General features: G+C 61.1%; 3 protein-coding genes across 3 annotated transcripts; all 3 read right to left on the minus strand.

Annotated features, from left to right (window-relative positions):
- Positions 1-1,280: 1,280 nt before the first annotated feature.
- LDBPK_361620 (hypothetical protein, conserved) lies at positions 1,281-2,792 on the minus strand (the record flags this gene model as incomplete). The annotated part of the gene is made up of 1 exon (XM_003865229.1): positions 1,281-2,792. One exon carries the CDS (start codon positions 2,790-2,792, stop codon positions 1,281-1,283), a length of 1,512 nt encoding a protein of 503 aa, XP_003865277.1.
- Positions 2,793-3,956: 1,164 nt separating this feature from the next.
- LDBPK_361630 (hypothetical protein, conserved) lies at positions 3,957-5,387 on the minus strand (the record flags this gene model as incomplete). Its single annotated transcript, XM_003865230.1, has 1 exon — positions 3,957-5,387. The coding sequence occupies one exon, from the start codon at positions 5,385-5,387 to the stop codon at positions 3,957-3,959; it is 1,431 nt and encodes a 476-aa protein (XP_003865278.1).
- A 1,615-nt stretch (positions 5,388-7,002) lies between these two features.
- Positions 7,003-12,489, minus strand: LDBPK_361640 (hypothetical protein, conserved; the record flags this gene model as incomplete). Its single annotated transcript, XM_003865231.1, has 1 exon — positions 7,003-12,489. One exon carries the CDS (start codon positions 12,487-12,489, stop codon positions 7,003-7,005), a length of 5,487 nt encoding a protein of 1,828 aa, XP_003865279.1.
- Between the last annotated feature and the right edge of the window lie 529 nt (positions 12,490-13,018).

Here is a 13,018-nt window from a genome sequence, read left to right on the forward strand (position 1 = left end):
CCCGCCGGATGGAGACGATGCCGCCTATGACGCCACGCGTGCCCGCTTTGGCGCTGTCCCGTGCGGCGCCTCCTCGCGCCGTTTCCTGTCGAACGCCGCCCTTGCCCTGCCCACCACCGGGGCGCCGCGCCCCAGCGGTGCGTGGCAGCGCGCCCGCGCAGTCCCCGCATCCCCGCACCCCGGGGCCTGTTTCACGACGGCCTTCTCGGGTCGGGCCGTGGGGAAGGGGGTATGGCCTCGCCGTCTTCATCTGGCGTTTCCATCGGTGCCATGCGTCGGCGGCGTGTCTGGCAGGCTCGCCCGCCTCTGCCGTGGCAGATGGAACGAAGGGGGGAGGGGGAGGGGGTAGCCATGAGTCTCTGAGTGCACGCGCATTCCATTCCCTATCGTGAGAACGCGCGCCTCTGACCGGGACGGATACGTGACTGTTTGCGGAACCGTCGACGAAATTCGGAGGGAGCGGCTTCAAACTTCATGATGATCACCGCTAGTGTCTTCGGCGCAGCGCCCGCGCAGCCCTGTCTGCCGACATCAAGTATCTGCAGCCGTGCCTGAGGAGGGCAGGCTTCAGGTTCCTGGCTTTTGCGCAGGGTGTGGGTACGGGTCCCTAATACCGCAGTGAGGTGGCCGCCATCACTGTGGGAAAGCGGTAGGGACAGAAAGGATGAAGAAAAGGGTGGAGAAGTAGAGAGAGACAGAGGCAGAACCACGGATAGCCGTAGTCGTGCGGTTCGGTGGTGCGAAGAGACGGTCCTCCCCTTCGGCACAGGAGAGGAGCAGCCGCTTCCTCTTTTTGCAGAAAATATCCAAAGACACGGTCACGCCACAAAGGAGTGTATCTGGAAATCTGAGTAAGTGTTCTTCTGGACACGAGACGAGGAAGAGGAGGAGACAGAGAGACTCCACCGGCACGGCCCTCTTTTTTCCCTCTTTCTCGTGTGCCTGCGGCAGGAGCACAAGGAATGCAGCAAGGAAATCGTCTAGGATACATGCGTATTTGTACAAGTTTGCGCGTCGTGCGCAGGCGCGCGGCTGGACAGACATGAGCGACCGGCATAGCAAGGTGGAAAGGAGTACAGGCGAACAGGTGGAGGTCGAGACGCCGACGACGTCTGCTGTTGTTGGTGCCGTTATCGAACCGGCAACGGCAACACGCCGTGAGCTAAGTACAAGTGCCTTCACTCTTCCCGGCAGAACGATGCGAAAACGCTGTGACCTCACCAAATCTTGCAACCACACAAGGCACGTGCTATGCCTCACCTGCGGAAGAAGATCTGCCGTCATTCCGTGAACACTCCTTTTTCAGGCTCCTGCTTCGTAGTGTCGGCGCGAAAAAGAAAAACTGCCTTCGCCACCTCCTCCGGGCGTGTAAGGCGGCCGTTCATCTCCGTCAGCTGGGGCAGCACTGACAGTGTCCACAGATACACCTGCTCCTGCTGCGGGAGCGCCAGAACCTCCTTTTGGTGGTGCACGCGCACATCGAGCACGGCGTCACGCCTCGCACTGCCAACTGAATGAACGAAGGCATTCGTCTCGGAGGCAGCAAGGTCCACGTAGGCGGCGGTAGTCGGTGTTGTTACCCGCGCCGGCGATGAGTGCGAGGACTTCCACCCCGTAATCGTTTTTGTGCCGGCTCTGCGGTCACCTGCTGCATCGTCCGCGTTTCTGGTCCCCTTGCTGATGGCGGAAGCACTGGAGCACAGGGTGCTGCTCGTGTCGGGAGCGCCGTCGCCTTCTGTCGCGACCACTTCCGCAGACGCAACGCCAGTGGTTGCTGCGGTGGTGCGAGTTGCGGCATTGAACCCGCCACTGCCGCCGCCATAGCAGAGTGACCCTCCGTTGTCCTCCCCATCACTCATGACCACCTCTGCATCGTACTCGGTTCCCTGCACCGTCGTCGCCAGCGGGTCACCCAGTCGCCCGCCCTCTCCCGCTGCGTGATGTGACAGCTGCTCCAGAGCCCTGTTGCCCGCAAACGTCAGGGTGCGCAAAGCCTCGAGGCAGCGCAGGACCCTCAGCTCCTTCAGCCCCGACAGCTCGTTCCCTCCAACGTCGAGCACTGTTAAGCAGGGCAACTGCTTCAGGGCGGCGCTCAAGTGGCGCACGTGATTGTTGGCGATGTTCACCTTTTCGATCTGCGGTGCGACAGAGTAGAGGAAATCTATGCTCGACAGCAAGTTGTTACTCAGGTCCAACACCCGCAGCGGTCGCGTCGCCGCGAAGGCATTGATATCGACCGTTTTGAGTGCATTGTCGCTCAAGGAAAAGTGCCTGAGTCGCTCAGCAGCGGCGAGGCAGCGCGCAGGGAGATGCTGTACCCGGTTACGGCAGCACGTAAAGTCGAGCAGGAAGGGAAGCGTTTCCAACCCGTCCAGTGATGTGATGCAGTTGTCGTCCAGGTGTAGCTGCTCCAGGCATCCGGCGGCCGCCGCGGCAAGGGATACAAATACGTCCGAGGTGAGGCGGTTGTGACGTGCGTGAAGATGCACGAGCTGTGGCATGTAGCGCACCGCATCGAGCTCCGTGAGCCCGTTGTCATCGACGCAGAGCCTTTGCAGGTGAACGTACCGCTGCAGCCCCGGCAGCGCACGGAGATGCTTTGAGGCAAGGTGGCTTCTCGTGTACACTAAGTCCCCATAGGGATTGTAGCCAAGGTCGGAGAGGGAGCTTTTCAGTTCCTCAAGAGTCAGGTCTTGCATCTCTCCTGACTGCGCCGCGGGTGTCGGAACGGCCACGCCATCACCTCGCCAGGGTACCGCAGCGCTCAAGCAAGCGTTTACCGCTGCCGGCATCTTCGACCTTGTCCGTTCTCGGATGAAAGTCCAGCCGCACACACGGGTGCCTCCTCAGAAGAAAGAAACGAAGTGGGACTCTTCGCCAGATGATGATTGCATGCTGCTCTGTAGTCTTGCGTTTGTGGTTCGCGTGTGTCCGTTTTGTGCGCGCGCAGGGGCGGAAGGTCACGCACACACACGGGAGAGAGTAGAATCCGAAGAGGAGGACGGAGCCATGGCGGAGGTGATGCAAAGCAGGTGTGGCCATCGGAGGGTGCGCGTGGCCGAGTAGGAGAGAGGGCGTTCGACGGTGATAATGCACGCGGTCTGCGCTGCCGGCCTCGGCAACGGAGGAGATGCCGAAGAGAGGGGACGAAAGAGAAACCCTCCACGAGGAAACGCATACAGGGCCAATGAAGCGCGCGGCTACTTTTCTTTATCGACGTCCCCCAGTGTGTTTCGCTTGCACTCGGCCGTTTTCGGCACGCGGTCCGCTGATGATGTGCTGACATCTAAGCAACAGCAGCCCGAAGAAGCCCATATCGCTTCCCAATCGTCCAGGAGCGAAGGGGCGGTAGATGAAGAGAAAAAATCGGGGTGGGGGTGGGGGGACAAACAGTCGCCGTGCACTCCAGACCGTTATGCAGGCGTTTTGTATTGTGCGAACTTCTCCGCGTGTATGTCTCATAGTCTCGTGTGTGTGTGTGTGGGAGGGAGGGAGGGGGGGGCACAGAGGAGGCCCATGGTGGCAGAAGGACGAGACGAATCAAAGCAAGCAATGAAAAAAAAAGAAGGGGAGTGAGGGGCATCCGCCACACACGCACTGCACTGCGCTCGCTCTTTCTCTCTCACTGTGTGTGGCATGTTGTGCGCGAATGGTGCTCGAGGCACAGAGAACCAACAACAAGGGGGTAGTGCTCCATCGACTCTCGGAACGGCACCGTTGGCGCACACGCAAAGGCTGCGCAGAAGCGTCTACGGGGCGATCAACTGGATGTTGAACAAGAGAGATGGTCGTGTCGGAAAAAAATAAGGCGATGCTTCGTATGCTCTCAAGAGCATGAGGGCAGGGCAATCGATTTCGATCAGCTGCTTGCGCTGTGGTACGGGTGCGTGTACCGCCGGCAGAGGTAGCTGAGCCTCTGCAACTCAACGGTGGTCTTTTCAGTAGCAGCCTTGCACTCAGCCGCCTTTCGCGGCCTCAGCTAAGAGAGAGCGAAGCTCATTGACGAGAAGAGCGCGGCGTGTGTGCTTGTCCTGCATCGCCAACGTTGACGGTGAGCCGCCGCCGCCACCGTTCATACTCCAATTAGTGTTTGTGCTTCTAGACGCACTGAACGACACAGCCTCCTCCAGCTCCATCCGCGCCTCCTTGAGCAACTTTAGCTGCTCCTTCTTTTGCTCCAAAAGGGCAGAAATACGGTGTAGTGCAGCTGCGAGCACCTCACGCGGCACCTCTTCGGACGAACCGCGCTCGATCGTATCATCGTAGCGGTGCTGCAGCTCCTCCAACTCCTGTCGGAGTTGCGCCTCCACCTCATCTATCGCCGTCGTGCGGTGCGCTGAGGGGCCAGCCACGCCAGTCTCCGGGGGCCGGCGAGCAGGCGATGGCCTTCCAGATCGAGACGGCGCAGCTGTCGCCTGTGCTCTCAGGCCTTGCCCGCTGCGAGCCGCGATCGCCTTTCCGGTCGTCTCCGCCGCTTCCTGCTGCGAGTGATGCATGGATGAATTCGCTGACGGGTAGGCGCACGGCGGGGCCTCCTCCGGGACGATGCGCACATCACGGAGAATCGAGTTACATGTTGGGTCTTCGTAGTTGTGGTGCAGCGAAGGAGACACCTTGCGCTGACGTGCAGGCAATGCGGACCGCTGCAGCTCGCGCGGCGGTGCATACCCGAGAGAGCGGGTGCGGCCACTAACGCTCCGCCGTGGGTGCGCACCAGTGGCCGGTGCTGCCCGCGAGTGTGTCTCACAGCTTACACCACTGCTCGGATACCGGCGCGGCACCGCTTGAGGCGCCGGACGGCGCCGTTGCAGCTGCTCATAGCGAGTGAGTAAACCGTCCATGGCTATCCGAAGCTGCTCGTTCGTTTTCAAAGCTGCCTCACGCTCCTCCTTCAGCTTTTCCACAGTCACCAACAGAGCAGCTCGGTGCGTCTGCTCCTCCTTGATTTCGCTACGCAGCTTCGCCACCTCCATGTTTATCTTTGACTCGCGCTGGCTCGCCAGCTCCTTTTCAGAGGCGATCATTTGCTCCAGCTCACGCCGGAAGCCGCCGAGGTCTTCCTTGTTGCCGCTGAGGGTGTCCTCTAGCTGCGCTCGCTCTTCGCGCGCCCTGCGCAGTAGCTCTAGCAGATCCGCCTCCCTCTTACGGTGTGCCGCACGCTCTTGCTCCATCTGGCGCTCCATGTCCAGCTTGTAACGCTCGTGGGCCTGAAGTGCCACCTCGTACTGATCTTGATGAAAGTCACGGTCTTGCTCGAGAGAGCGAATCTTGCTCTGGAGCGCCTGCAACGCTAGCACAATAGACTTCGTGTCGCCGACGGTGATGCTGAGGCCGGAGCGCTGGAGGCTGCTCACCCCGCTTTCCGCCATTGACTGTGTAGCGCTCATCTCCTGGTAAAGTGTGGGAAGAAGGCAGGAATATATATGTATACATATACCCGGCAGCGACTCGGCGCTGTGGAGACAGCGAAACTTATCCGAACCGACACCAACTACACAGCAAGGGTGGGCGGGGTGGTTAGTTGGACGAACGGCAGACGGTGTAACCAAGTAGGCGGGCAGGGAGAGGCACTCAAAAAAAGCAGCGCGCCAAGAGTTCCTCCTCGCAAAGGAAAAAGGGAGAATCAGAACAGCGGGTAAGCGCTACTGTGTGGCTTACAAGCGTGTCCAAGAAGGTGCGCACGCAGAGTCGCAGGATGCAATCGCTAGTTAGATGGGCGGCTCCACGTGTCTTGCTGGGTGGCGTGCGCACACTTCGTCGCGTCCGGTAATGATTTGTGTGCCTGTAAAGGATGGTGCGTTGACGACAGTCGTGTGGTGTTGTATCTAATTAAAAAAAAAATAATCCAAAAATATAATCATACATCTACGTGCTTTTTGGCTCCTTTTCTTGACGTGCGTGCTTCCTCATGGAATCTCCCCTCGTGACACACCTTCTGCACCGCAGCTGCGGCGGAGAGAGGAAGAGGGAGCGGCGGCGCCAGTCGAGATGAGCCGCAGTGCGCCGATGCGAGAGGCAGGAGAACAAGCAAAGACAACGAAAATGGAGGATGGGGACAGTCGACAAGAGGAGTGGAGTGCACAAAAGACGTGACAGGGCAGACAAACACGACGCTTTATTTCTCAGCACTCACGCTGGTGCAGGATACGCCGTTCAGAACCGACCAGAGGAGGTCGTAATGTGCACGCAAGTCTTCGGCCGCAGCTTCTCGGCGTGCGACCGCCCACATACGCACAAGAACAAAAGCCGAAGGGGTGCATGCCCCGGTTTTCCTAGCCCTCGTACCAACACTACTTGGCGCACATGAGAAAAGTAGCACATGCTCACCTGTCGGCAAACCTTCTTCACAGCATCGCGCACGTGCACAAAAAGGTTCCTCTTGCTCTCAACGATGCCCTCCGCCTCTTTCTTCGGACAACTTTCGCAAGCGGGGATCTAAACGTCGGTACCAACGCAGTTCACTACAACAAGCAGACAAGGGGGAAGAGAAAGCCCATGAACGGAACGAGTGGCGGAAGCCGAGACACCGCTCCGAGGAGACGTCGTTGATCCGTGAGGCATTCGCGTCAACACGGATAGTGCTGCCCTCACTCACCCCCGCCCTACACACATTCAAACCTCGACGCTCTAGCGCATACGTCCGCCCGTCTTCAAAGAAAAGGGGCGCTCTAGAAAAGCAAAAAGGAAACAAGGCAGAAGAAGCGCCTATCAAGACGTGACAGCTCGGGGAGGCATCGTTTAGCATACACGGTCGACCTCTGCAGCGGGGCAATGTCGTCCCACCGTGCCGCAAGATAAAAAAGCAGGCGCTCGCACATGTGCTCGTGCCAGCTTGCGCAAGCGTGCAAGATCGAAGAGGTTCACCGCGGCGCGCTACAAGTGGCAGATGCACGGTGCGATAAGTAGGAAAAAGGGTGAAGGCGAAGACGCGCAGCGCCCCATAGATAAGCACAAGCGCTTCGTTTTCTCTTACGCCTCTTCAGTCGGGTGAGGAAGTGCAGCCTAGAGATGCTCCATCCGTCTCGCCACCGCCCGTTCCATGGCGAAGTCAAGAAACTGCGCCAGCACCTTCTTGCCTTTTGCCAGCCCGCGCAACACCTCAGCGGCCTCCGGGTCTAACGCGAAGGCGCGCACCGCGTATGCTCGCAGCACCAGAAGGGACGCGTCAAAGGCGCTGCGCATCGGATCGGTGCCGTCAACGAAAGCCGAGCACCCTGTCAGCACAGCCGCTTCACGCAGCGTCCACCACGTGCCCTCAGCGTTCGCTGTCACGTAGTCCATTGCCAGTACGATGCCGACCAGCATCGACAGCACTTCCTCCGCTACAGACTCGTTGAACAGGTTCGGCAACACCTCTTCCGCCGTGGAGATGAGTCCCTGCAGCAGCGGCAGAAGCGCAAAGCGAAACACGCTGAAGCGGCGATCGTCATCGTCGTCGGTCTCAGCGCCAGACTCGGCATTTTCCAGAATAACACTCCACGACTCGTCCAGCACACTGGTTGCCGAGCTGCGCGCATCGCTAAAGTGGAACACGAAAACGCGGGCACGTAGCAGCTCGGCGAGAAGAACCTCCAGCGCCGGCGGGGGCGCGGTCGGAACAGCTTCGGTCAGGCCCGGCGTGCGAGCAGACGGAGGAGTCGCAGCACCTCTGCCCGATGCAGTTGGCCTGTAGGCGCTCCCCTGAGGCGACGACAGTGACGCGGCGCGCACGTAGACGCCGCCGCTGTGAATCGAGTGGAATGGCGCCGTCGTACCTTCCGCTGCAACGCCGTCGGCGCAGCCACGATGTCCCGATACAACACAGCGAGGTGTTGTCGCCATAGAAGCCGCTAATGACGTGAGAGAGCGGGTGCGTGAGAGGGGCGGCGGGTACTCCTGCAGGGCATTCAGGTCCTTGTGGCGATGCCGCTGCAGTCTTTTGGTGTCTGCCCACGCCTGCCACGTCCTCCAGCACGCCCGTAAAGCTGACAAGCGATGGAAACGCCCCATCATCGCCGCGGTGGGAAGGGGGCCACGACAGCAGCTGCCGCGGCTAGTGCGACGGCCATGCGACACTGTCGCCGCAGCCCGCGCAAACCGAGTCAGCGCCTCCTCCTGACGACGGCACTTCCGACCAGCAAGAAGGCGCTGCCACCGCGCATAGTACGCGCCACGCACCTGCGCCATGCGAGCGCACTCCAAGCGACGCGCCAACGCGCGCTCGCGTTCCAGTCGCGCTGTGCGCTGCCGCCGCATGAGGTGCGTGTGATGAAACAGCGCTAGATGATCCTTCCACAGGTGAAAGTATGTGCGAAGGCGGGACTGGATGGCGTAGTGACCCAGCTCCTGGATGACGTGCACCGCTTTCCTGCCAATGGCCTCGCACAGGGCGTAGTAGCGATGCCGCTGCGCTTGGCACACGGCAGCTGATTCGGCGCGGCACAGCTGCAGCTGCCGCAGCCACCGCCACTGCTGGGCTTCTCGTGACTTTGCGAGATTCTTCATGTCCGACCGGCCATCCACGCAAACGAGGGCCACCGCATCACATGACCGCGGTGCGCTGAAAACTCCGCTGTTGCTCTTCGTGGTGTCGCTGCTGCAAAACAGTGACGGCACCAGTTTTAGTGCCGATGACTTGGGAGGATCACGGGCCGCTACTGACTCTGCAAGCGCCAGTGTGCGCTGGCACGATCGGCCTGGTGACTCTGTGACAGTCGCCGCGGCCAGACAATCCGATCTCCTGTCATGACAGCCGCCGGCAGCGCTACAGCCCAGCAGCAGTGCGCGCTGCCGTCGAACCGCGATTGGGAGGACTTGTGTGAGGTGGGTCGGAGGGAGATCACGGCACTCCTTGTGGCACTCGAGCCCAAAGCCGTTTGCCGCCCGCGCGTCGTTGGGGTGGCTGCGCGTCAACGCCTGCTCCTGAAGCTTCGCCCACTCCTGCGCTGAAGGTGGGGCAAGAAGAGCGTCCGCGGACGGGTGAGGCATACGAGAGACGACGCTCTTGTCGCGCGTTGCGAAAATCGACGCGAATCCGTCCTCACGCGCCACCCACAACAGACCTTGCCACGGGTCCAAAAACAGTTGTGTGATGGGCTGTGCGTGCACGTCGAGAAGGCGCTTGCGAAGGTGCAGGTCGAAGGCGCCCATGCTCACACGGTCCGGCATCGCCGCCTCCGCCATCCACCCTCGTACCGCCGCCCCTGTCGTCTCCTGCGTAGTCAGATCCCCACCCGCTTCCCTCCAGTCGTCGCTGTTCCGCTGCCGAAACAGCTCTTGCTCGTCCTCGTCTGGCAGTAGCCACTGCGGGACACAGCGCACCGTCGACATGGCACCGTCAACAGCGACGTACATCTCGAGCCGCTGGAAGGCGAAAAAGAGCGCCTTTTCTTCGGTCAGCTCCTCAAACTCATTCTCCAGAATCCGCGAGTCCACCTCCTCTTCTGTGGGACGATGCTGCCACGACGCAACTCGGTTGGACGGCTTTGGGATGCGGCGCAATGTTGTGCGGATGCACGGCGGCAGGTCGACCGCCACGTCGGCGATGGCCGCTGCCGCCCCCTGCCCAAATCGAATCTGGCACTTGGCTGCCTGCGTAGGCATCAGCAAGTCCTGCCCGGCGCTGCCAGTGCCGCACGCATTCCTCGCCGTGATAGAGGCGCCGCGTTGCACACTGGCGCGGGAATGCATGCCGGTTTGCGGCTGCGCGGGGTGACGTGACTCCGAAAGGCGGCATGGAGAAGTACTCGGCCGATGAGCAGAGCCGCGCGACGGCGAGGTGCTCTGCAGAGAAGAGCGGAACATAGAAGCAGACGTCTCGTGGACAGGGTTACGGCTCTTCTTCAACTTCTTTGCCTTTACAGGGCCGGACACGGGAACGGCGTTCTTCGCCGATGATGGATGGTTAGGCGGCAGTGCGTTGTGCAGCGGTGGGTGTTGCTGGACCGTTGCCGAGGGAGCCACGAGAGACTTGTGTGAGGCGGGTAGGGCAGGCAAGGTGCCGTGGCCGTCGCTCAGCCGCCCGCCTTCCCGCTCCGCAGTGAGCTGAGGCGACCGACCCTGCGCCGACTGTGACGAATCGTGCTCCTCGGTGCTGCTGCGGCCGATCGAGGGTCGCTGCAGGTTCTTGTGTATGGTAGCGGCCTCGCCGTCAGACTTATGCCCCAAGGTGGGCCTGTTGGAGGGCAGTTCGGAAAGGCGGGCACGATTCTCGCGCGCCTCCGCTAGGCCAAGACCTCTGCACGCACGGCGGCTCTTGGGAACGCGGTCCGACCTGCGAGTCCCGCCATGGCCCTTGGACGCTGAGGTGCGCCGTGCGCTCGCGTTGGATATCCCTGATGTGGGTTGCGACGCACCGCTTCCGTGGCTCGCGGCCGAGCGGCCGTCACTGCGAGATGACATCGACCGCAAACTGGAGTAGTAAAAAGCACCTGAGCTGGCTGGCCACCCAAGCGCGCTCTCCTTCACCTCGCTGCACCGATGCAGCTCCTCGTCGAGGTTCCACAGGTGTACGGTGCCCATGCAGTCCGACGCCACCAGCAGATTCACGCGCAGCGACTGCGCCGGCTCGGCAGCCAGCGGCGGCATCATGTGCTCCAGCTCCCGCTCCACCCCCTGCATCTCCTCCTCCGTCAACTCGAGCTCGCCGCGCTGCTCCTCGCGCTTGTCAAAGCGCGTCTTCGTCTGGGTAAGCTCGATGCGCGGCGTTTCCTCCCCCCTGCACGGCACCGTGCATGGGTCTCGCGCCGCCATCCGTGCATGGCGACTCGCAGCTGCGTCGCAGCCGCCTGCCACGACGAGCGAGGATACCCACCGGAGAGCCGTGAGGCCAGCAAAGCCGCCGCTCAGCCTCGCCAGCGGCTTCACCTGTATTAGAGTGCAGCTCGACCGGACCTGCATATTCTGCAGCCCGGGCACAGGAGAGGAGCAGTCGAACGTAATGACGTCGCTGGACACTCCCGTCGCGCCGGACAGCGAAGCAGATGCATCGAAGCAAAAGGGAGTCCCAGAAGTAGCGGTACCGCCGACAGTCAGCGGCCCTGCAGCGCCGTGACGGAACACCGATGCGCCGCTGATGTGGGTTCCCTCGTTTTGCTCCTGCCGCTGCTGCTGAGCTGTTGCCACTGCCTCGTAGACCTGCCGAACGTCCCAGATAACGACGCTGGCATCCGTCGCAGCAATGCAGACCAGCGAGAGGTGCTGACGCGAGGCCGGATCCACAGGCTCACCGTCAGCTTGCCCGGCAGCTGCGGCACTATCGGCACCGGCGCTGAGGACCGCCGTCATGCACTGGATCGCGTTGCTCAGCCGGTTCGGCAGCCCCCACTTTGGAGAGTCGCCGAAGGCGCACGCGGCGTCATGGCAGGGGCTGCAAACAATCGATACAATGGCGCCGCCCTGGTAGCGCGGCAGTTCGTATACGAGGGCGGCGGAGGGGGCTTTGGAAAACAGCGACGATGCCCCGCAGGCGCGGATGTGGTGGTGATTTGCAGGCACCAGTCGCACACTGCCATCCTGCAAGCCGCACCACATGTAGTCTGTGAATACAAGCTGTGACGCCTTTAGTCGCAACACATCGTGGGGCTCTCTCACAGGGAGGACGTGCAGCTGGTGCGTCTTCATGAATCCGCGAAACGGCGCGTGTTGCAGGGCCGTGACAGCAACCCTCATTTTGGGATCAAGAATCCGGAGTAGGCGTTGGCCCGTCACGGTGTTGCGGACGACAATCTCGTTCTCGTAGCTCGAGCCACCGACGCACCACAAGGTTGCCGGTGGCAAAAACATGTCGTTGCGCTGCTCCCGATGCGCGCCACGCACCGCGTCAGCTGTCTCCGGGGCCGCCGCCATGGACACCGCATCGTCGTCCCACTCCGTGGGAGCACAGCTGTCAGCAGCGCATTGCTGCTCGCACACGTCGTACGAGGTCGCTGGCGCGTGTGCCTGGAAACGGCGACGGAGCGCCTCCTGAACCTTCTCCAGGTCGGGGAGCGGGTGCACCACGCAGGCATGGCGCATTGTCGCTCGCGAGTTGAGGGGGGCTGCGTAGTCATGATACACAGTCACCGAGTCCGCCGGGCGCTTAAGCTTTGCCCGAAGAAACGCGTACTCGCGCAGCCACGCGTCCGGGTGTTCAAACGCAGACAACGGAGGCACGTGGAGCGACTCCCCGAGCCCAGCCGAGCCCGAGCGCAGGGACGAGACGCGTACGCTGTTGTTGATGGCCGTCCCTGGGCTCATCTGCAGACTTGCATCCGTGAAGACCGCGCGTGAGACCTCCAGTCCCGCCTTGCGTGCATCATGCTTCGTTGGTGACACGGTGCGGTGCTGAGAAGCGCTGAAGCACGGCATCGGCAAATCGTCGAAAAGACGAGCATCCTCCTCTGCTGAAACGGGCCGCAGCGCTTGTCGCCGCAGCAAAATACTGTGATGAGCAGCAGATGCCCCGAGCGGCGATGAAGGCGGTGCCAGACGAGTCGCCGGGAACGGCGTTTGCAAAACATATCCGGCCATATCTGAGTGAAGACCCAATCTATACGAGGGTGTGCACAAGACAACCGAAGTGCAGCAAATGCGCGAGAGGATGGAAGCGCTGCAAGGGACGCGGGGGCAAGCAGCGCAGCCCACACTAGAGTAGAACGCACGCCGCACGAAAAGGAGAAAACACCGCCTTTGAACGAGAAAGCTGAGAGAGAAAACAAAAAACAAATGTCGCTGCAGTTGCAAAACGCAACGCGCGACCGTGTCGCAACAAAACCGGGGGCAGGGGGAGAAATCCACACACGGAGAAAGAGGGAGAAAAGAGCTCGGGCTGTACCGAAGCTCCAACTCAGGGGGAGGAGCGAAGAAGGGAAGGGACACACAGGCACAGGCACAGAAGGAGAGAGAACGCACACCAACAACGCAGCCTTGAACGAAAAAAAAATACAAAATGTAACGGCGATAGTCTAGGCGAGAAAACACACACGAGAGGAAAAACTATAAACATATACCCATATATCTCCCCCCACACACACTTGATAATGAGCAGACACAGGCAGAG

The sequence above is a fragment of the Leishmania donovani genome, chromosome 36, assembly GCF_000227135.1.
Source record: "Leishmania donovani BPK282A1 complete genome, chromosome 36".
Lineage (NCBI taxonomy): Eukaryota > Euglenozoa > Kinetoplastea > Trypanosomatida > Trypanosomatidae > Leishmania > Leishmania donovani.